Source organism: Cryptomeria japonica, chromosome 1, assembly GCF_030272615.1.
Source record: "Cryptomeria japonica chromosome 1, Sugi_1.0, whole genome shotgun sequence".
Lineage (NCBI taxonomy): Eukaryota > Viridiplantae > Streptophyta > Pinopsida > Cupressales > Cupressaceae > Cryptomeria > Cryptomeria japonica.
The window spans coordinates 484,834,942-484,858,963 of NC_081405.1; the positions used below are offsets into that span (position 1 = coordinate 484,834,942).

At 34.7% G+C, this 24,022-nt stretch overlaps 1 protein-coding gene across 2 annotated transcripts in view; it reads right to left on the reverse strand.

Moving 5' to 3' along the window:
• Positions 1–21,948: 21,948 nt before the first annotated feature.
• LOC131031850 (F-box/FBD/LRR-repeat protein At1g13570) overlaps positions 21,949–24,022 on the reverse strand; it is a 59,746-nt gene continuing 57,672 nt past the window's right edge. Inside the window, exons 3-4 of one of the 2 annotated variants that reach the window (XM_057962848.2) lie at positions 22,834–22,916; positions 21,949–22,519 (exon numbers count right to left, since the gene is read on the reverse strand). In XM_057962848.2, the coding sequence (XP_057818831.2) occupies position 22,916 (1 nt within the window). In that variant the 3' untranslated portion in view covers positions 21,949–22,519; positions 22,834–22,915. The remainder of the gene's footprint in view (positions 22,520–22,833; positions 22,917–24,022) is intronic. The other variant, XM_057962811.2, reaches the window with a different exon arrangement.

Consider the following 24,022-nt stretch of genomic DNA (forward strand, 5'->3'; position numbering starts at 1 on the left):
TACATCTCCATGGCTAGGTGCCCCTGCACCATACATTCGATGCAGAGCATCTATCACAAACCATAAAACCTTCATCCAAGGGTATTACTGACCCAAAACTAATACAAGACCTTAAACTTCAATCAAGAGGCATATAAAAAGATAAACCACTCTTATCAACTCCAAACCAATTTCAAAGGTTATATTCCATCCCTACATACCTTCATTCAATATTTCATATCATAAAATTCACCATAACATGCGAGAACAAATTCTTTATTGCCATGCAATACCCTAGTTCAGGGTTTCATCCTTTAAAAACTTTTTTCACCAACATAATCACAAATTATTCAATTCTTAACCATATTAAGTCAGACAAAAAGCACTGGAAAGAGGATTTAGAGATATTTCCAACACATATATCCTTTTTTCATTATGATTCCTCATGTGACCATACCAAATGTTTCAATTGGATTGTTGTTGCCTTCACTAGTCTGCTTTTCACCATGAACTGTAACAAACAGTCATCAATAACTTTTTAAATACTCATCATAAAGAAAATATCTCTATTCAAACTTTATATTTCTGATTTATAAAACCTCTCTCAAATTTATAGCCAGATCCAATGGTTAAATAAAAGGTTATGAGGATTTTTCCAAAAACGGGTAACCCTTGGTAGGTGACAATTTGGTAAGAAGAAACATATCTTGCCAAATACTCCACAAAAATGCATAAGAAAGGATTCATCTGAAATATATTTCATTAATATATCATTCAAAAACATCTACATATAAAAATTACACCAAATGTGATCCTCCATGGATCTATGACAGTCACAGATTCTTTAAAACCTTATGACAGTTTGAGGGTTTGATGGATAATCTTTGTCAAATCCCCTCCAAACTGTTCTACCCCTTTCATTTCTACCAAATGTGGTTTTATAAACCATTTCCAACTCCTTAATAACTACTTTAACCACCTCATGACCAATGGATTTCATTCTTACACTTTTTTTGCACTTTTTGGCAATGTTGCAACTTTGCAATTTTTATACTTTTTGACAAATTACCACTACACTTCACCCTAGCCTTCATGGACACCCCTAACATGTTATAATAGATTAAATTTGACCAAATACAACATTTTAAACTTTTTTGGATGTTCTTCACCCTTTGACCACAATTGACCCTATCGGGACCTATTAGGTCTCTTGATACAAAATGTCTCATCAAGCCTTACAACATGAATTGTTTTGATACAAATGGTGTTTTGTGACCTTGCAATAATTAATGCAACATTATAAATAAATAAAAATGTCATTTTTCTTCATGATACATCCCCATGGCTAGGTGCCCCTACACCATACATTTGATGCAGAGCATCTATCACACACCATAAAACCTTCATTCAAGGGTATTACTAACCCAAAACTAATACAAGACCTTAAACTTCAATCAAGAGGCATATAAAAAGATAAACCACTCTTATCAACTCCAAACCAATTTCAAAGGTTATATTCCATCTCTACAAACCTTCATTCAAGATTTCATATCATAACATTCACCATAACATGAGAGAACAAATTCTTTATTGCCATGGAATACCCTAGTTCAGGGTTTCATCCTTTGAAAACTATTTTCACCAAAATAATCACAAATTATTCAATTCTTAACCAAATTAAGTCAAAAAAAAGCACTGGAAAGAGGATTCAAAGGCCTTTTCAAAACATATATCCTTTCTTCATTATGATTCCTCATGTGACCATACCAAATGTTGTAACCAGACTGTTGTTGCCTTCACCAATCTACTTTTCACCATGAACTGTAACAAATAGTCATCAATAACTTTTAAAATATTGATCATAAAGAAAATATCTCCAATCAGACTTTATATTACTGAGTTGCAAACTTTCTCTCAAATTTATAGCCAGATCCAATGGTTAAATCGAAAAGTTATGATGATTTTTCCAAAAGAGGGTAACCCTTGGCATGGTTTTGACAATTTTTTTAAGAACAAACATATCTTGCCAAATACTCCACAAAAATGCATAAGAAAGGATTTATCTGAAAGATATTTCATTAATATATCATTCAAAAATATCTACATATAAAAATTACACTAAATGTGATCCTCAATGGATCTTTCACAACCACAGATTCCTTAAAACCTTATGATAGTTTCAAGGTTTGATGGAAAATCTTTGTCAAATCCCCTCCAAACTGCTCTACCCCCTTGATTTTGACCAAAAATGGTTTTATAAACAATTTCCAACTCCTTACTAACTACTCTAACCACCTCATGACCAATGGATTTCATTCTTACACTTTTGTTGAACTTTTTGGCAATGTTGTAACTTTGCAATTTTTACAATTTTTGACAAATTACCACTACACTTTACCCTAGCCTTCATGGACACCATGTTATAATGGATTAAATTTGACCAATTACAACATTTTAAACTTTTTTGGATGTTCTTCACCCTTTGACCACAATTGACCCTATCATGACCTATTAGGTCTCTTGATACAAAATGGCTCATCAAGCCTTACAACATGAATTATTTTGATACAAATGGTCTTTTGTGACCTTATAATAATTAATGCAACATTAAAAAAAAAGAAAAATGTGGTTTGTCTTCATGATACATCTCCATGGCTAGGTGCCCATGCACCAGTGGCATCTCTGAAACCCAGTCAGATGTGGAAATCAAGGAGGTTAGAAGAAGTGGAAGGAACAAAGCCCCAACAGTCGATGAGTTGGTCCATGGGATCAAATAATTTGGAGGTTTGTCTGGTGTTGGGAGAACATATTCTCTCAGTAATGAAGAAGACAAAAGGAAAATTGAAGAAGCTCGGATCTAGAACTTGCACAAGTTTTGTAGTACTCCTAGTGAATTATATGGCATAATCCCATCAGATTTGCAAGATCAAATTGAAGGGAGATGGAAAACATCTCTAGCTCCTGAAAAGGAACTCAAAATAAAAGCACTCATGGAAGTGCAACATGAATTAGACCTCGATCAAGCTTCACTAGTGGCTGAAGCATGCATTCAACATTTCAAAATAAGAAATAGAACTGGGAGAGTGGCAATAGGTGAAGTTGGACCAGTGCACACTAAAGGTGTTGCCTTGTGGAAGAAAATTATGGATCAGAAAAAGGAAGCTGAAGAAGAAATAGAAAAGGAAACAAAACAGGACCAAGTTGCAGCTGTCCTTGAAAAAGATAAAGGTAAAGAAAAAGACTCTTTTGAAGGTTTTGATGTCTTCACGGTTAATGAGATTATAGGAAATGTTGTGTCAGACATTCCCAATTTGACAAAGGATGTCAAACAACCGATGAAGGAAGTTGATCAAACTAAGCTTCCCAGTCAAGATGAAGTGGTAGTTGAAGACATTCCTTATGAGGATACACCTCACAGGACTTCATTGGCACAAAATCCTATTGTGTTTGATGAAGAAAAAGAGGAAGAGAATAAAATAGAGGAAGGAAAAGAGGAAGAGAAGAAAACAATGATGGATACTCCTCCGACAAAGAGGAAGTTAGATTTAAAAAATGAAAGTGAGAAGAAGGTAAGAATCATCATGGCAACTAGTTCATAAGTTGAGACTGTAGAAAAGGAAGATGAAACAAAAGAGGAACAAGAGGGAGAATCGGTCATTGATATAAAGAAAATGACTCCCAAGCAACTAATGAAGGTTTCAGAAAAACTGAAAAAATGCAAGCTGAAAAGGCTAAGTTAAGAGCAAGGAAAAAGAAGGCAGGAATTCTCAATTCTGCCAAAACAATTCTTTATGACCTAATTCCTGACATTGTTGTTGACAATATTGCCCCCATCATTGATCAGTTAAATACTCTTATTATAGAAATCGATTCAGAGGCAACCGATCTAGAGAAGGTTGTGGTAAGGCAATATGAATCAAAGAGAGGAGATAATTTAATGGAACAAATATCAGTTGGAAAGGTTGCCCTCTCTACCCTAATAGAAGAAGTCAAAAATATACTTCACGAAGTTGGTCAATTACTGGTCATATCTTCAAGTTTTACTGATTTTATTAGAGATCTAGAAGAAAAAAGAAATCAGACTCAAAAAGAAATTCAAGATCTGATAAGTTCTTTTCATCCTCTCACCGGTTCAGCATCAACTTTCACTGGCAAGGTCAAACAACTCAATCAGGAAATCAAAAGGTTGAAAGAAGAAGAGGACAAACGAGGTCTTAGTTTGTTAGAGCTACAGTGTTACCTAGCACCAATTATTGACTTCATGCAAATGAAAATTAAATAAGAAGACTGCCTCATAAGTGAACGTGACTGTAAAACAATTGATGATATGGAGGTTTTATTGCAATTATGCATGGACATTTCACCATCATGAAACAGGCATTTTCCTTGCAAACAATGCCTCAAGTTCTTCAAGTTCTTCATTTTCTTCCCTACTTTCTTCAAGTTCTCTTGCATAAAAGGCTTTCCAATCAGATTTGTCAAATGATGGAGTAGATGATGTTGATGCTTTAAAGGCTAAATCTGTCTTAATAGTAGCAACAGGACCAAATTCCTCAATTTCAAAAGTTGAAAGTTTTCCAATCAATGTATCCCTAGTTACTGATAGATTAGGCATTGTTCTCAACTCATTTATAGCAGTAACCTTCATTTTGTATGTCGGTGGCAATCCTCTTAAAACTTTTGAAACAATTTCATCCTCACTTAAGGTTCCTCCACAACATTTAATACCCAAAACAATTTCATTTACTCTTTCCATAAAAGCATAAATCCTTTCATCTTCTTCCATTTTCAGATGTTCATACCTGACCCAGAAGCTTTCAAGTTTTGCAATTTTGACTATGGAATCTCCTTTATTCAGTGTTTCCAAATGATCCCAAATAGCTTTAGCAGTAGACCTATCTGATAGTCCCATGATTTGTTGATCTGATAATGCGCTCAAAAGTGCTTCTCTTGCTTTGCAATTATTTTCTTCATCTTTAGTCAAGTTAGCTGGACTAGGCTGACCTAGTACAGCAGCAATATAACCATTCTTTATAACATCCTAGATGTCCTTTCCAATGAAATTCAGATGAGTCTCCATTCTGATCTTCCATATGCCATAGTTGGTTCCATCAAGTTTAGGACTGTCCTTCCTAAAATAGTTAGTAGACATTGGATCTCCTCAAGTTGTTAAACTTCTGCAAAAGAGGACTAAGCTCTAATACCAATTGTTAGGTTCTGGAGACAACTGAGAGGGTGGGGGGGGGGGGGGTGGGGTGAATCAGTTGTCAACTAAATTCAAACTAAAAACAACTTAACCAACTTAATGCTTAATACCGATAAACCAGTTAAGTATGTCTGTAGACAGTTTTAATAGTTAATTGCTATACCGGTAAAGATTAGTACATGAAACATAAACACAAAGTCATCCACAACACATAACACCAATATTTGTACGTGGAAACCCTATAAGGGGAAAAACCATGGTGGGAAACCTTACCCACAATCAGATGATACTACTGCAAATAGTAAGTGTACATAAATGGGGTTTGCACATGCAGAAAGGCCAAGCGCCTAGAACTCACTGCTCAATCACAAAATGGGAGTCACACTGACTACAGTTGGATGGTTAAATCCAATAAGAATGTACTACTCAAAATAGCATCTTCATATGTTGGATTCAGTATCGGTGTAATGTTGATATGCTTCCACAAAAACCTAGCTTCACCTTCAAATGATGTCTGCGTGTATTGCTCTGCTTAATCTCACATATACCTTCACACAATTCTTTTTCGCATTCCACACTTGATCTTACAAATAAGATCTTACATTTATACCATAACCTAAGACCAATTTTAGTAGGTCGGCTCTACAAGATATTACAATAAAAATATTTTACAAACAATATAATATCCGATGCAATAACCAATTGAACATGTCGGCTTAATGCATTTACAACAATAATTAATCATCTCTATAGTGTGCCATGCTGATCTGAAAAAGATAAACATGTCAGTGTAACCCTAGATAACCCTGGACCTATTTGTTGGTAACAGCAAATATGCAACTATGAATATACCAATGATTAATTCATTAATATAGGATGTCCACACGATGTATTCGATATTACCAAGTGTCTTCCATATCATTCCAAGTGTTGGTGATCATTATATCCTATCGGTGAACCATATACCAGTAACTGTGCAATAGTTACTTGCTTGTCGGTGAATGTTGTTGGATCTCCAAAGTGCTAGTGTTTTAGTAGGTGTTGACATCAATGACAAAACCATACCAAAATACCAACAATCTCCCCCTTTAGAATTGATGGCAACACAAGATGGAAAAACCATCAAAGTGCCAAAACAGAAATGCCAAATACCAAAAACCAACAATCTCCAAAAAGATCATAACCAGAAATCAAAATACATACAGAGAGTAATAGTCTCTCCAAACAACAATTTCTCCCCCTCGGAGCAACATGTGTTATCCAAAGTTTTTCAATACAAATCTCTCCTCAAAAGATAATGTGTTTTTCCATAGATATCTCTCCCCCTTTGACATCAAATGCCAAAGTTATAATAAAACCAAGTTCATATACAAAATACCAATCAATTCAATATACCAACTACCCCCCCTGAGAAGTAGCTTACTCATCAAAGACTGGAGTAAAAGATTTCTATGTTAATTCTGTCAATTGATGACAATCATCAACTGTCTAAGTCTTTACCGATGGTGGTATGACTCCAAGCTGATCTCTGAGATATTCAAAAGTCTCCTTAGGCAAAGGTTAAGTGAAAATATCTGCAAGTTGTTCTTTAGTATTCACATAAACTAGTTTTATCTCCTTTTCTTCAACTTTTTCGCTTACAAAATTCAGTTTGATAGAAACATGTTTTGTTTTAGAATGTAGTACTAGATTCTTAGATATATCAATTGTTGCAGTGTTATCACAATATATAGTAATAGGTTCCTTGCATTTTACCTTTATGTCTTTCAATATTTGCTTAAGCCCTAGTGCCTATGTATAGTTAGTTGTTGCTGCAACATATTCTGATTCTGTTGTTGATAAAGATGTACAACTTGTTACTACTTATTAGATTGCCATTAGTTTTATGTCGAAGTTATACTATATACTCTAGTCGGTTATCTATTACCGAAATATTCAGTTGGTATGTACAGTCTAGTCGGTTACAGAAGAAAGCCATCACAGAACGCAGTATACACCGAGTTGTCTACCGAGTATCATTTCATGTCTACTGAGCAGCAAAGATGACACACCGACTTGATTTACACCGAGTGAAACATGTTACCAGATTCATTGAACCTGGACATGCATATGAAAACATGTTACAAGATCGAGGCACATCTAATCGTTATCACATTGGAAATTGCACTTAAAGATTGTGTATGATTTTGAGGTTATCTAACCAATGAAATATTTTACATGATTAGTCATTCAATAAATCATGTTTGTGAGATCGAAGCAATGAATTGGATCACCGTCATAAAAGATCTATTTATATAGCATGAGTTAAGAGTTAAAGGTGTGTGCATGAGTGTAAGAAGATTGTTACAGAGACACAGAGGTCATCGAAAAGGTTTTTAGAGAACAATTAAAAAATAGAGTAAACAGAAGGGTTTACCAAGTTACTATATGGGTTACCGAGGTATGCTATAAGCAAGGTAATCTATTCTGAGCACATAGAATCTGCTATAACACTTCAGATGTAAAGTTGCAGGTATTTGTAATGATTTTATTGTAATATTGTGAAATTGAAAGAGAAACCTTTAACAGGGTAAAAGACTCTAATCAAGTCTCTAAATTGTAAAGCCTCTAACCAGGTGCAGCATTTAGATGAAGTGTTGTAAAATCCTTTAGCAAGGAAGATCTAATAGATCTTGTTACTCCTAATAGGGTAAGCTATCAGAAATAGCTAAACATGTAGCTCTAATCGAGCACCCTTTATTATTGCAGTAGTGAAGTTGTGGGTGCCATCCCCACCACAGTTTTTCTCTCTAACCAAGAGTTTCTGCATAACCAAAATATATGTGTTATGGAGTGAATCATGTATGATTGTTATCTATTTGTTTTAATTTTATATTATGTTACTGCAGTATTTGGTTTATGTATAACAGTAAAGATATTGTTGAAGAAATGTTTTGAAGTACTGATTCACCCCTCCCCTCTCAGTACATTAGCTTTCCATATTGGACCTAACAAATGGTATCAGAGCTCATATCTTGGAAAAGGGTTTAACTGCGTAAAGAGAAAGATCTTATCAATGGAAGGCTATAAACAATCTCAGAGGATTGTGTATCTGCAAGAAGAGTTGGATCATGCTAATCAAGTGATTGCAGACATGTAAAAGCAAATGCAAAAATCTCTGAAAGTGGGAAGAAGATTATTTGATGATTTGCAAGACTCTCAAGAGTTAGTGGAAAAAATTGAGACATCATCTGAAAATAGTATATTTAAAGAAACTGAAGAAATGATTGGAGTATTGAAAGAAAAGAAAAAAGCACTGGTTGATCAACTAAAAGCAATGAAAAGAGAACATGAACATTTTAGCACACAGATGACTGAAAATCTAGATGCATTGAGAACAGTTGAGGATAAAGTAAGAGATCTAGAAAGAGAGAAACAACAACTTGAAGTCTTAGTATCTGATAAGAATGATGAAATCACAAGGTTGACTGGAATTCAACAAAACCTATCATATCAACTAGGTTATGCACATCATGAAGCAATTCTGAAGAATGATGACAATCAAGCATTGAAACTTGAAGTATCAAAGTTAACCAATGAACTTGAAACAGAGAAGAAATCCAAAGAAACACTGAAGAAGAGTTATGAAGCACCAAAGATGTTGGATGAGCAACTGAACACAAGATGACCCAACAAAGATGCAGGACTCGGTTACAAAGGAAAAGACTCTACCGAGAAGGGAATTCATACTACCGAGATAGGAGAATCATCAAAGCAAGCTGGAAACAGGATTAACATCAAAAGAAAGAAGCCTATTTGCAACTACTGTGGAAATCAAGGTCACACTGCCAACATATGTCAAATCAAAAAAGGTAAGCAACCGAATGTCACTAGTTCCAATGGTTATTGTTACAATTGCAATAAATATGGTCACACATCTAATCAATGTAGGTCAAAGTCTGTTAACAATTATCAGAAGGCAAAATTCAAAGGGTTTTGTAAAAACTGCAATAGATATGGACATAGTACCGAGGAGTGTTGTTTTAAGCAAAAGAACTTTATGTGGTATGCACACCGAGCAAATGCTAGAGGTTACCAAACTCACACAGATCCTTACCGACAGTATTCTGTAGTACCATGGGATTACAATACAAGGATATGGTGTGAATATTGTGAAAGATATGGACATATTAGTGCTAACTGCTTTATAAGGTTTGGAATGAACAACCGAAGATCATGGAGAAATCCTGGTATGGCATGTTTTCATTGTCACAAAGTGGGACACTTAGCTGGAGATTGCAGAGATCAACCTAAAAAGGACACTGAGGAAATAAAAGAAAAATTAAAGATGATTTGGAAAAAGAAGGAAATTGTGTCAAATGAAGAAAGCACCTTACCTACCGAGTTAGGTGCTCCTATTCCAAATTAATCGCTAAAGGTATGAAGGGACTGCATTCTCTAAAGGTTAAAATCTTAACAGTTCCTATTCTATTATGTACTAAATTCAAAATCTGCATAGTTAAGATGTAATAGTAAGTTTGAAATTTTATCAAGGTCTTTGAAGCACTTTATAGGAAACCTGTCAAGTCGGTGAATACAGGAAGTCTGTCAAGTCAGTAAATGAAGGAAGTTTGGTTACTCAGTTAAAATGGAAAAAGGAGAGTAAATTGGTTAAAGGTGAACCGAGTGCATTTAATTTTTTTGACCTAACCTGCATGGAGCCCGATAAGGTATTTTGTGTACTTAAAAGCATTTTCGTGGTCATTTACACTTACCAAGTTTTCAAGAAAGTAGAGCAAGCGATTCAAAGGCGATCAAGCCTCCTACAAAGCAAATTCAAGGTATTTACATCAAATCTCAACACATTGTTAAGCTGATTTACTGAGCGAATCTAGTTGCCATTATCTGCAAAGTATAAAGCATCTATCGTTTGAAATCCTGAAACCCTAAGGACTCTTTGTTAGTTTTTTTAATCTGAAATCTTCAAATGGCGCCCAAGATCCAAGATCCCATAGTTGTCAAGAATGTAGAGAAGCCCTCACTGAAATACTCTTTGACTCCCAAAGTTGCTTCTAAACCGGATGACAAAATCGCCTTTTCACTCATCCTGGACAAAGTGTTGTTAGTCGAAGATGTGAGATTCTTCACCAAATGTCGTGTTGAAGAACTTAGTCAAGTTGAAATCAGAGACACCTATGAGGAGCTATGTACTTATGGTATATTGAACAGCAAGTATGAGCACATCAAAGTCAAGGGATTAATTGAAGCCCTAACCTATCCTCGTGTGTTCAAGCCCCAGTGGGTCAAGTTTGTTCTAAGCAGAGTTCACGATGATTTCATGTGGATAGAAGAGCAACCATTCAAGATTACCAAGGAAATCATTTATCTGATTACCGGTTACCCTATCTATGATCATGCACGAGCCCAAAAGATGATATCACAGAAGGAATTGATCAATTTAACCGGAGTGGAATCTGATTGCAAAGGATTGAAACTGAATAATATCATTGATGAAGAATTAAAATTTGCCATTAGAGTAATGGGCTACTGTTTCTTCCAATCGGTAAGGGAAAACAGTGTTCCCTATGCAACAGTAGACTTGGCATACAAAATTGTGAAAAAGGGAATGAAAATTGACCTATGCGAGGTATTGCTGAAGAACCTATCAGAAAGCCGAAGAAGAATAACTCGGCTAATACTCTAAAGTTTGGATCACTACTGGTATGCATGTTTTTCTACTTTGAAAAATTCTTTCCATCAGTCAGTAAAGTTGTTTGGGAGCTACACCGACCAATCACCCATCAGATTAATGACTTCATTAAGCAGTTAGGAGTTAATTTCAATGATATCATGGATGATTACTTCAGTAAATTTCAAGAGAAAATGCATAACAGATATAGGATACCACCCCAGCTAGTAGAGAAATACAAAAATGATATATGTTTTGAAGTTGACACCGATTACTGTTATGTGAATGTTGTGGAACCGAGGACTCAATCTTTGTCACCAATGGGTTACGAGATTGATTATGACATCACAAAATAGCAAATTGATGCATTTCTTACATTGCCCAGACATGCTACCGAGCTAAGGTATGGTACCTATGAGGAAGTAAAGGAAAAGGTAAAGATGAATATTGTAGTACCCAAAGCTACAAGAAAGGCAACAAAGATGATTAAGGCATTGTCTGAGAAATTTGGAGAAGATTCTTCCTCTACACCTGTCAAAGGCACCATTGACATTACCGAAGAGGAATCTAAAGCCCAAGAGGCAGCTATAACACTGAGCACTGAATTTCCTAAGGGTAAAGTGTTAAAGAGAAAGAAACAGGACACATCAAAAGTCTCACCGACTCCACCTCCAGTAAAGCGACCTAACACTAGAGCATCTGCAGCCTCACCGAGTAAGAAGACAAAGAGTGTTACTGTTCCCAAGGTAACAAAGACATACAAGAAATCTACTCAGAGACTCATTTTGGCAAAAGAGTCTAGTGATACTAAATCAGAGGATGCAAGTAAATTCCAGATTGTCAAGAGCAAGAAGGTAAATGTACATAGTGTTGAAAACTTCTCTGCTAATCTGAAAGAATATGGTCGATTTGGAGGATTTAGATATGTTAAGTATGAAACCAGGAACAATGATGAAAAGAGACAAATTGAAGAAGATATCATATGCACACTTCTAAAGTTTCGATTAGCTCCATTGGAACTAGCTAAGTCACTTCCAAATGAACTATATCTGCATATTGATAATAGGTGGAAGTATGCAATGGACTCAAAGAAATAAATCAGAGAAAGAAGTCTAGTCCATCTCTTTCCTGATATGTTAGTAGCTGAAATAAAGGAACATCTGACAACCTACAATTCAAAGTTTCTTATCAAACCGAGAGCCTTAAAACTGATGAATGGGCTATATATTGACGTAGAAAATGAGACAAAAGCAAAGTGGCAAGAAATCTTCAAAATCAAGGATGTCGATGAGCAAGCTACAGTTGAAATTGTTGATGTCACCGAGCACGATCCTGATGTCACCGAGCAAAGTCCTGATGCTACCGAACAAGACCTTGCTGACACTATTCAAATAGATGAAGATGTCATGGATACAGAGGCCCCGGAATAGGAAATGATAGAAGGCACTACATATGCAAAACTTGTATCTAGTGAATCCATCTTGGAACAAGTTCAGCCTTATCCACTGGTCAAGCAACCTGTCTCAACCGAAACTCCTCAGGATACAGATCAAGGCACTGAAGGTCACAAATCTGCAACAGGAGAAGGTACTACTCAAGAGCAGACATCTCAAGCACCTTCTGGCACTAAGAATGTTGCAACTGAGACACCAAGTACCGAGACACGGAAGGATTATACAAAGACTAAAAGAACCGATCAAAGTGTTGCCTCTACCGAGCAACCTACCGAGGGTAATCAAGCCTCACAAGTAATTGTCTTTATTCCATCAATGAAAGGTAAAGAAAAGAAAGTGAAGAAGCATAGTTTTAAACTTGATTATTCAAAACCAATTGTGTTGCCCAATGTTGATATATCAAAATTGAAAGGGCAAGCACTCATTGATTTTGGTGAACTGTGCAAAGCAAAGGCCGAACAAGAGAAGCAAATGGTCATTCAAAAGAAAAATAAAGTACTTTAGAAGGTAAAAGCACTCCTAATAGATATGCTACCTGAAGCTACAGTATCAACAGATGCAGCCATCCACATTCAACTGGATGAACTCCTAACAAAGATAGAAACATCTGGAGTAGATGCATCAGAGTATTTGAGCAAGCTAAAAGACAAAGAGCTCACTGCCAAAATGGTAGAAGAGGTACAAAAAGCTATCGCTATTGGCAAAGTTAAACTTGTCAAATTTATTGCTGAGTTGACTCCTCAACTCAAGCACATTCATTATTTATTTCAGAAACTCTGCACATTTTCTTTATTCATTAAAGACATTAAGAATAAAATAGAGGCAATTGAGAAAGAGATCACCAATCAAGCAAGTTGACCACAGAGCCAAATTCAATTCAGAATTTTTATACAAAGCTTCAACAGCTCATGGCTCAACAATTGGACTTAAGAAATGAAGAACATAAGATCGGGATGGACATAATGACACTTCAGACATTATTCCTTCCACATATTTCATCAGTCCAAGAATAGATCAACTGAGCCACATACCTATCTACTACTCAAGAGGGAAGCACTCTAGATGGCTTAATATCGCTATTGGCTGATATTCAAGCATGGAATTCTTTAATGGACAGTGTAAAGGATGCACTCTCTGTCGCTCTCACCAATGCCCGGACCAAGTACAAATCTATTTTTGACCAATTACCGCCCCTGGATGGAAATTAAGTTTTGATGTTTGTCAAAAAGGGGGAGTAATATGATAGTCTTGGGGGAGCAATACAATATATTTGGGGAGTGATACAGTTTTGATACAGTATTGAGAGAATGATATAGTATTCAAGTATAGTATACAGGGGGAGTATACTGAGCAGAGTAAGTAGAGTATCCAAAGAGCAGTATACAGAACAGTAAGCAAAGCACAAGAACTGATCACCAAGCATGCAAAATCAGAGTTATGTATAGTATATCGACAAGGGGAATATATCTGATATATTATTTTATTGACTATTGTATATACTGTCAGTACAGTCGTTTTGCAAAGTATATAGATTTTTGAGTTATAACTTTGAAAGTAGTTTTTGTCAAACATCTCAACTAATGTCAAAAGGGGAGATTGTTACTACTTATTAGATTGCCATTAGTTTTATGTCAAAGTTATACTATATACTCTAGTCGGTAATCTATTACCGAAATATTCAGTCGGTATGTACAGTCTAGTCGGTTACAGAAGAAAGCAGTCACAGAATGCAATATACATCGAGCTGTCTATCGAGTATCATTTCATGTCTACCAAGCAGCAAAGATGACACACCGACTTGATTTACACCGAGTGAAATGTGTTACCAGATTCATTGAACCTGGACATGCATATGAAAACATGTTACAAGATCGAGACACATCTAACCATTATCACATTGGAAATTGCACTTAAAGATTGTGTATGATTTTGAGGTTATCTAACCAATGAAATATTTTACATGATTATTCATTCAATAAATCGTGTTTGTGAGATCGAAGCAATGAATTGGATCACCGTCATAAGAGATCTATTTATACAGCATGAGTTAAGAGTTAAAGGTGTGTGCACAAGTGTAAGAAGACTATTACAGAGACATAGAGGTCACCGAGAAGGTTTTTAGAGAACAGTCGAAGAACAAGGTAAACAGAAGGGTTTACCAAGTTACTATATGGGTTACTGAGGTATGCGATAAGCAAGGTAATCTATTCTGAGCACATAGAATCTGCTATAACATTTCAGATGTAAATTTGCAGATATTTGTAATGATTTTATTGTAATATTATGAAATTGAAAGAGAAACCTTTAACAGGGTAAAAGACTCTAATCAAGTCTATAAATTGTAAAGCCTCTAACCAGGTGCAACATTTAGATGAAGTGTTGTAAAATCCTTTAGCGAGGTAGATCTAATAGATCTTGTTACTCCTAACAAGGTAAGCTATCAGAAATAGCTAAACATGTAGCTCTAATCGAGCACCCTTTATTATTGCAATAGTGAAGTTGTGGGTGCCATCCCCACCGCAGTTTTTCTCTCTAACCAAGAGTTTCTGCGTAACCAAAATATATGTGTTATGTAGTGAATCATGTATGATTGTTATCTATTTGTTTTAGTTTTATATTATGTTACTACACTATTCGGTTTATGCATAACAGTAAAGATATTGTTGAAGAAATGTTTTGAAGTACTGATTCACCCCTCCCCTCTCAGTACATTAGCTTTCCATATTGGACCTAACACAACTTTGTTTCTTACTCAACCAAGAAACTAATTTGTTTCCAAGAAAGAATGCTCCGTCGGTGGTGCTTTTTCTATCATCCACATCTCCTGCCCAATTTACATCTGTGTATGCACATAATTCAAAGTTTTCATCTCTAGGATACCATAATCCAAGATTTATAGTGCCTTGTAAGTACCAGAAAATCCTTTTCACTGCTGATTCATGATTTTCTCTAGGATTATTTTGAAATCTTGAAACAATACATACTGCATTCATAATATCAGGTCTGGTTTGTGTCAAGTACAATAAACCTCCTATCATAGATTTGTATCTAGTTGGATTAACAGGTGTAGATTCATCTGTTTGAGATAATTTGTCATTTGTAGTCATAGGTGTGCTTACCGGTTTAGAGTTCTCCATCCCAAATTTCTTTAGTAACTCTTTTAAGTATTTGGATTGACTCAAGAATATACCTTTATTAGTCTATGAAATCTGCAATCCTAAAAAGAATTTTATTTCTCCAATCGTAGATATTTCAAATTCTTGCTGCATTTTAATAGAAAATTCTTTACATAATCCATCTTCTCCTCTAAAGATTATATCATCAACGAATACTTCTATAATCAAGATGTCATCATTAGTTATTTTGTAATATAAATTGATGTCTGCATTTCCTTTAGTAAAACCAATCTTTAAAAGATACTTATCCAATCTTGCATACTAAGCTCTTGGAGCCTGTTTTAATCCATACAGAGCTTTTCTTAACTTGCAAACCATATCATTGTCATCTGTCAAAGAAAATCCATCAGGTTGTTCAATATAGACTTCCTCTTCAAGATCTCCATTCAAAAATGCACATTTAATATCCATTTGATAAACTTTGTAGTTCTTGTGTGCTGCAAAAGCCAAGAACAATCTGACTGCCTCAACTCTAGCTACCGGTGCAAAGGTTTCATTATAATCAACTCCTTCTTTTTGAGAATAACCCTTACACACTAGTCTTGCTTTATTTCTGACAACCTTACCATCTTCATTAAGTTTGTTTCTGAATACCCATTTAGTTCCAAATATATTTTTATCTTTAGGCCGGGGAACTAATGTCCAAGTGTTTTTTTTCTCAATTTGTTCTAATTCTTCTTCCATAGCTTTAATCCAAAATTTATCTTCACATGCCTCATTAACATATGATGGTTCAATTTGAGAAATAAGACATACCTCTTCATTTGCCAATCTTCCTCTTGTCATAACTCCTTTAAATTTGTTTCCAATTATCTGATCTTCAGAATGATTCAATCTTACATATCGGGGTGTCTTAGTTTGTTGTTGTTCTTCAATTACTGTGGAATCCTCAGATGGTATCGAGGTAGTTGGATCTTCATTCTGTACTGGTGGATTTAGTGTAGGTTCATTTGTCAAAATTTCTGTTGCCGGTTCAGAGTCTATATACCTTGAAGTTCCTCTGAATTGTTCATCAATCTTTACATTTGTACTCTCAACAATTTTCTGCAATCTTTTGTTAAAACATCTATATGCTTTGATCTTAGATGAATAACCAAGAAATATTCCTTCATCACTTCTAGGATCAAATTTTCCAATATACTCATCTCTTCTGATATAACATTTACTTCCAAAAATTTTGAAATACTTAAGAGTAGGAGTATTACCAAACCATAGTTCATGAGGGGTCTTATTGGTTTCACCTTTGATGTGAACTTTCTTAAATGTATAGACCGATGTGCTGACTGCTTCTCTCCAATATACATGTGGTAGGTTTGCTTCTGATAACATACTTCTTGTTGCATCCAAGATAGTTTTTTTTTCCTTTCAACAACTCCATTCTGTTGTGGTGTCTAAGGTGTTGATAGTTGTCTTCTGATTCCATTCACTTCACAGAATGTATTAAAATCCTTAGATGTGAATTCTCCTCATTGATCTGATCTTAAACATTTGATTTTCTTACCGGTTTCTTTTTGAACCATTGCTTTGAACAGTTTGAACTTTCCAAGTGCTTTTGATTTTTCTCTAAGAAAAGTAACCCAACACATTCTAGAATAGTCATCAATAATTATCATGAAATATCTATCACCTTGTAAGCTTTTAGTTCTAGCTGGACCACATAAATCAGTGTGAATCAAATCAAGAGCATTATTGGATTTTTCTGGAATACTTTTGAAACTAGCTCTAACTTGTTTTCCAAATTGACATTCCTTACATATTGTATTCTGAGGTTTAACAATTTTAGGTAAATCTCTAACTGCCTTAGTAGACTGATCTTTACCATGCAATCAAAGTTTACATGACAGAGTCTCATATGCCATAACCAACTTTCATCTATATGTGCAATTAAGCATGTCTTTTCACTGTTGTTCAAATGAAAGATATTACCTCTAGTCTAATTACCGGTTGCAATTTCTAAACCAGTTCTATTCATGTTTTTGCATTTTCCATTTTTAAATTGTAACTGAAATCCTTTCTCAACTAATTGACCAACACTCAAAATATTATGCTTTAATCCTTCAACATAGTAGACATTGTCAGTGTTATGCTTACCGTCAAGAGATATTGTACCCTCACCTTTGATTGAACAAGCTTTGTCATCTCCAAATCTTACTAAACCGCCATTGTATTCTTGAAAGTTCAAGAATTTACCTTTGTCTCCTGTCATATGATGTGAGCATCCTGAGTCAATGATCCGTTCATCCTTTACTTCAACTTTAGCTGCTAGGGCTTGTTCTATCGATTGAGCAGTAGGTGTCGGTTGATCTTCTGTTATAGCAACAAAAACCCATCCATTGTCTATTGGATCCTCATCAGAATCGTCAGTCACACCTTCATCGGCAATGTAACAAGATTTGTCTTTGTTCTTCTTAAATCTGTATCTCTGATATTCAGGTTTAGGCTTGTATGTTCTTCTAGCTTCTTCTCTTAGTCTAGCATGTCTATCAAGGCATCTCAAAGCCATATGACCAATCTTATTGTAGTTAAAACATTTAAAGGGTGCTTTACCTTCATACTTACTTCCAACTGGACCTTTAGGCATTTTCCTTGCAAACAGTGCTTCAAGTTCTTCAAGTTCTTAATTTTCTTTCCTACTTTCTTCAAGTTCTCTTGCATAAAAGGCTTTCCAATCAGATTTGTCAAATGATGGAGCAGATGATGTTGATGCTTTAAAGGCTAAATCTATCTTAATAGTAGCAACAGGACCAAATTCCTCAATTTCAAAAGTTGAAAGTTTTCCAATCAATGTGTCCCTAGTTACTGATGTATTAAGCATTGTTCTCAACTCATTTATAGCAGTAACCTTCATTTTGTATGTCGGTGGCAATCCTCTTAAAACTTTTGAAACAATTTCATCCTCACTTAAGGTTCTTCCACAACATTTAATACCCAAAACAATTTCATTTACTCTTTCCATAAAAGCAGAAATCCTTTCATCTTCTTCCATTTTCAGATGTTCATACCTGACCCGGAAGCTTTCAAGTTTTGCAATTTTGAGTGTGGAATCTCCTTCATTCAGTGTTTCCAAATGATCCCAAATAGCTTTAGCAGTAGACTTATTTGATAGTCCCATGATTTGTTGATATGATAATGCGCTCAAAAGTGTTTCTCTTGATTTGCAATCATTTTCTTCATCTTTAGTCAAGTTAGCTGGACTAGGCTGACCTGGTACAGCAGCAGTATAACCATTCTTTGTAACATCCCAGATGTCCTTTCCAATGCAATTCAAATGTGTCTCCATTCTGATCTTCCATATGCCATAGTTGGTTCCATCAAGTTTAGGACTGTCCTTCTTGAAATAGTTAGTAGACATTGGATCTCCTCAATCTGTTAAACTTCTGCAAAACAGGACTAAGCTCTAATACCAATTGTTAGGTTCCGGAGACAACTGAGAGGGGGGGGGGGGGGTGGGGGGTGTATCAGTTGTCAACTAAATTCAAACCAAAAACAACTTAACCAACTTAATGCTTAATACTGATAAACCAGTTAAGTATGTCGGTAGATAGTTTTAATAGTTAATTGCTATACCGGTAAAGATTAGTACATGAAACATAAACACAAAGTCATCCACAACACATAACACCAATATTTGTACGTGGAAACCCTATAAGGGGAAAAACCATGGTGGGAAACCTTACCCACAATCAGATGATACTACTGCAAATAGTAAGTGTACATAAATGGGGTCTGCACATGCAGAAAGGCCAAGCGCCTAGAGCTCACTGCTCAATCACAAAATGGGAGTCACACTGACTACAGTTGGATGGTTAAATCCAATAAGAATGTACTGCTCAAAATGGCATCTTCATATGCTGGATTCAGTACAGGTGTAATGTTGATATGCTTCCACAAAAACCTAGCTTCACCTTCAAATGATGTCTGTGTGTATTGCTCTGCTTAATCTCGCATATACCTTCACACAATTCTTTTTCGCATTCCACACTTGATCTTACAAATAAGATTTTACATTTATACCATAACCTAAGACCAATTTTAGTAGGTCGGCTCTACAAGATATTACAATAAAAACATTTTACAAGCAATATAATATCCGATGCAATAACCGATTGAACATGTTGGCTTAATGCATTTACAACCATAATTAATCATCTCCATAGCATGCCATGCTGATCTAGAAAAGATAAACCTGTCGACGTAACCCTAGATAACCCTGGACCTATTTGCCAGTAATAGCAAATATGCAACTGTGAATATACCAATGATTAATTCATTAATACAATATGTCCACACGATGTCTTCGATATTACCAAGTGTCGGTGATCATTATATCCTGCGGGTGAACCATATACCAATAATTGTGCAATAGTTACTTGCTTACCAGTGAATGTTGTTGGATCTCCAAAGTGCTAGTGTTTTAGTAGGTGTTGACATCAATGACAAAACCATACCAAAATACCAACATGTAGATCATTTGGTTATGTCGAAGACATGGATTGGATGTTTGGATTTGGTGTTTTGCTTATTGGTCTAATCAGGTTGACATATTTTCTTTTACCGATAGATAGGTCTAGGTTATAGATCGGTACAAGATATCATGCTCCAGATCAACATGACACATTTTGGAAATGGTTTATTGATTGGATATTGCGTAAATGTATTGAGGCCGACATATTGTATCGCATCAAGACTTGTTTTGTAATTGATTTAAATGTAATATCTTTAGTGAAATGACCTTAATATTTGGTCTTAGGTTTTGTATAAATGTAAGATCTCATTCGAGAGATGTAATCATATATATGTAACACGGTAATGGTATGAGTGTATATGCGAAAATTGAAGATCATATGAGCAGATCATAGTGTGAATCACGCAGACATTGTCTAGAGGTTGAAGGAAGGTTATAAAGGTGTTTGTCAGAGCTTAAACCAAAACTGAATCCAGCATTGCAGATGCTACTTTGAAGCAGTACATTGTTATAGGATTTAAACATCCTATTGTAGTCAGTGTGACTCCTATTTTGTGTTTGAGCAGTGAACTCTAAGCGGTTGGCCTTTCTGCATGTGAAGACCCCATTTGTATACACTTACTATCTGCAATAGTATCATCTGATTGTGGGTAAGGTTTCCCACCATGGTTTTTCCCCTTATAGGGTTTCCACATCAAAATCTTTGTGTCATGTGTTGTGGATGTTGTTTTCCTTTTTGTTTCATGCATTAAGTTACACCGGTACTGCTAATCTGTTTCACTGACATTAAGTTTGGTTTATCGACACTAAGTTTGAGTTGGAATAATTTATTTTTGGGTAATAATTTATTGACAACCGATTCACCACCCCCCCCCCCTCTCAATTGTCCTTTCGGTTCCTAACAATACATGCATGATTGCTATATTTTTGTTTTTTGTTTTTTGTTTTGGACTTACTACATATGTTAAAGAGAAGATGATATTTGCTTTGACACATTGGCATAGTCCAAAATTTTTATGCATATCTCCCTACAAGGTTGAGCATTACATCATTTTGAAGGGGAATGCTAAGTTGTAGGTTTACTATGAGTTTGACATTGATTGACTTTGAATTAAATTAAGCACTATATAAATGCAATTTATTGTTATTTATGGTTTATTGTTTGTTAATTACTTAGACGGTGAAACAATGCATTCATATGTGTTAACTAGGAACACTTAACTCTCATTATTTCACAAATAATATTAATAAGATGATCGTTGTGTTTGATGCCTAGGCTTAGAAGGCAACCTTAGATCATTATCAATGTCTATTTATGTTTAATAGATTTCATGTTGTCCAAAGGTACGAAAGTTACAAAGGTTTTATATGAATTGAATAAGTATGCACTCACAAGTGCATTTGGTTGAATGATATGTTGGAATGTTGTTACTTGACATTATTATATTTTAAAAATATATTAATGAATGTTTTTGGTAGAAAAAAATTTATTGTTTGTGATGTTTTATGTTTTTTTGGTTTTTCAGATAACTTTGTTTAAAATAAATTAGTTAATATAAACAATGTTTTCCATTATTGAAAATATATACTATATGCTATTTAACTACAGATAAATAAATAACAAAACAAATTTATTTTAGTTTATTAATAATAAATTGTATTTTTTTTTTAAAAGCAACTAAATACAATTAATACTAACCTTAAATAAACACTTTAATTTTCTCTTTTAGAAAATGTTTGAAATTAAATATACTAAACTTGCATAGATTTTAATTTGTAATAGATAATTGAACCATGTGTCTTAGAAATATATTTTATTTTTTTTTTTTAAATGGAATGCGGTATAAAAAAATTCTAAAATTAAATTTAATCAATGTCAAACTTCTAAAATCGGTTTTAATAATCATTTCATTCTGTCTCTATAAATAAGGGGTGTAACCACCCAACAACTTTAAAATGAATATACATCACAGTCGACATGGAATTATTAAAAAAAAATCGCAATTTGTTAGGACAGATTTATTAGCGATGGAATTGTCTTTGCGAGTTGTGAAACAGAAATTGATTGTTCTTGCAGCTACGTGGAGTTTGTTATACTAAACAAATTGACAACAGAGATATAAATTTTTGTGACAGCAACTGGCAGCTAAGCTCTCCATAATCCTTGGTGGATTTATATAAAAAATATCATTAAATGCTGAATGACTGGCTTATTGTACTATCATCATCATTTAGCTGCATAAATTTTGGTATACGAGACAAAATGATGAGCTTCTATAATATTTAACAGATTGATCTTCCAAATTTGGTTAACTACTATACTGCCATGCTGATTCACAAACAAATATATACTGTTATAGAGATAAAACATCAATGCCAAGTTCAGGCTATGTTACACTTGATTAATGGAAGGATGGCCTCAAAAGTATGGCTGAATTGAAAGACCATGCATTCAGACTAAAACTTCAAAGGGCATTAATTCAATTTATTTCATTTCTTCCCCTTGTGCTCTCTTTCTGCTGAACAATAATCTACTTCTGGTTGGACACACATGGCTACAATTTCTGCAACCTGCATTAATGTGAAATAAAGTGATATCATTCGGAAAAAGGAATAAATTAAAAAAGAAAAAATCTTCCTCGCATATAAAACTAGTTAATTACATGTACTAGTTCCTTGGTAGAAACTGTCCTTGAAATCAATTAAAAAGGAGTCAGAATATATCACTTTCCTAGGAAAAAAATCCAATAGAACTTAATTCAAACAACCCAAAGGATGTCATAGACATAGCATGCTCTGCATCTCCGAAGCCAAAAGCCTGATATTGAGACAACACAGAGATCTGAAGCAACAAATATACCCAGAATTCAATTGCAAAACTTTACCTCTAAATTTGCCTTTGCTGATGCACTTCAGATGTGAATGAACAGCCATACATGGGGAATGTCAATAGCGCTGATTCCCTCTTCTACAGATCAAAACTTAATTAGGTGAATGAGGCAGCATTTTAGGAAAAAATCAAAATCCATCGAATCCTATATGTAAACTTGCCTATTCTTGAAAGGATATGTTTATCAAATGCAATTCATTCTAATTTTTGTGTCTATCAAAAATACATTCCTAAACACAGATTGCAGGGATAATTATTCTTATCTGATGTTCATGTTTTTCTTTCACTGATGTTTTATGCGAGCTGCCATTGTAATATTACTGTATAATAAGTGAGAGAAAAAAAACTGGTTCATAAAAATTTGCAACAAAAATATAGTATATGTGAACAACATTCTAATAAATCCACCCTTATAACTTCAACTTTTAGGCCAATGATATCGCTGATAAATAATTTTGAACGTTGTTTTAGTTAAAAATCATTTAATTTATTTTATAAAAAGATAAATATGAAAAGAAAATGATTTGTAAAATATATTTATAATTTTATTTATAGATTTGATTGCTACAAAACAGATCTAATAATCACTATTTAAGTACATTGCCTCCTCTATAGTTCCATGCTGTGACAGGAACTAAAATAAGAAGGATATTCATTATGTTTTCTGTTTGGTGTTAAAAGATAAGTATTTACTGCATGATTTGTTGTGTGTTGCTATTCGTTTCTCGTCTTATTAGATGGATTCTTATCAAGAGTGAGTTAATGACTTGCAAATTTGAAAATAGAGATTAATCTGCATTAGGAGTGCTGCTCTTTTAAGCTGATCTTTGTTTGGTAATGCATATCTCAACCATATTTCCCTATTATTCTGCTGTGTTCGTTGCTGTACCTACAACAGGATTATTTAACTGGCAGCAGCAGAGGTTGTCTGCATCACTATACCTTCCAAACACAAAGTGGGAGAAGGAAGGAATTGCATGTGATATACTTGGAAAAGAAGCTTTATGAGCTTCTTGTTCTTAACTACAATTTTGCATATTTCATGCAACAGGAAATTCTCAAAGGAGAGGAAAGATAAAGGAAAACATAAGGGAAATCTCAGGTCATCAACATGAAAATAAGAAGAAAAGAGTAAGAAAATGGCATGTGCAAGGAACCAAAATGTAGACTTGTGTGGAGCTGCT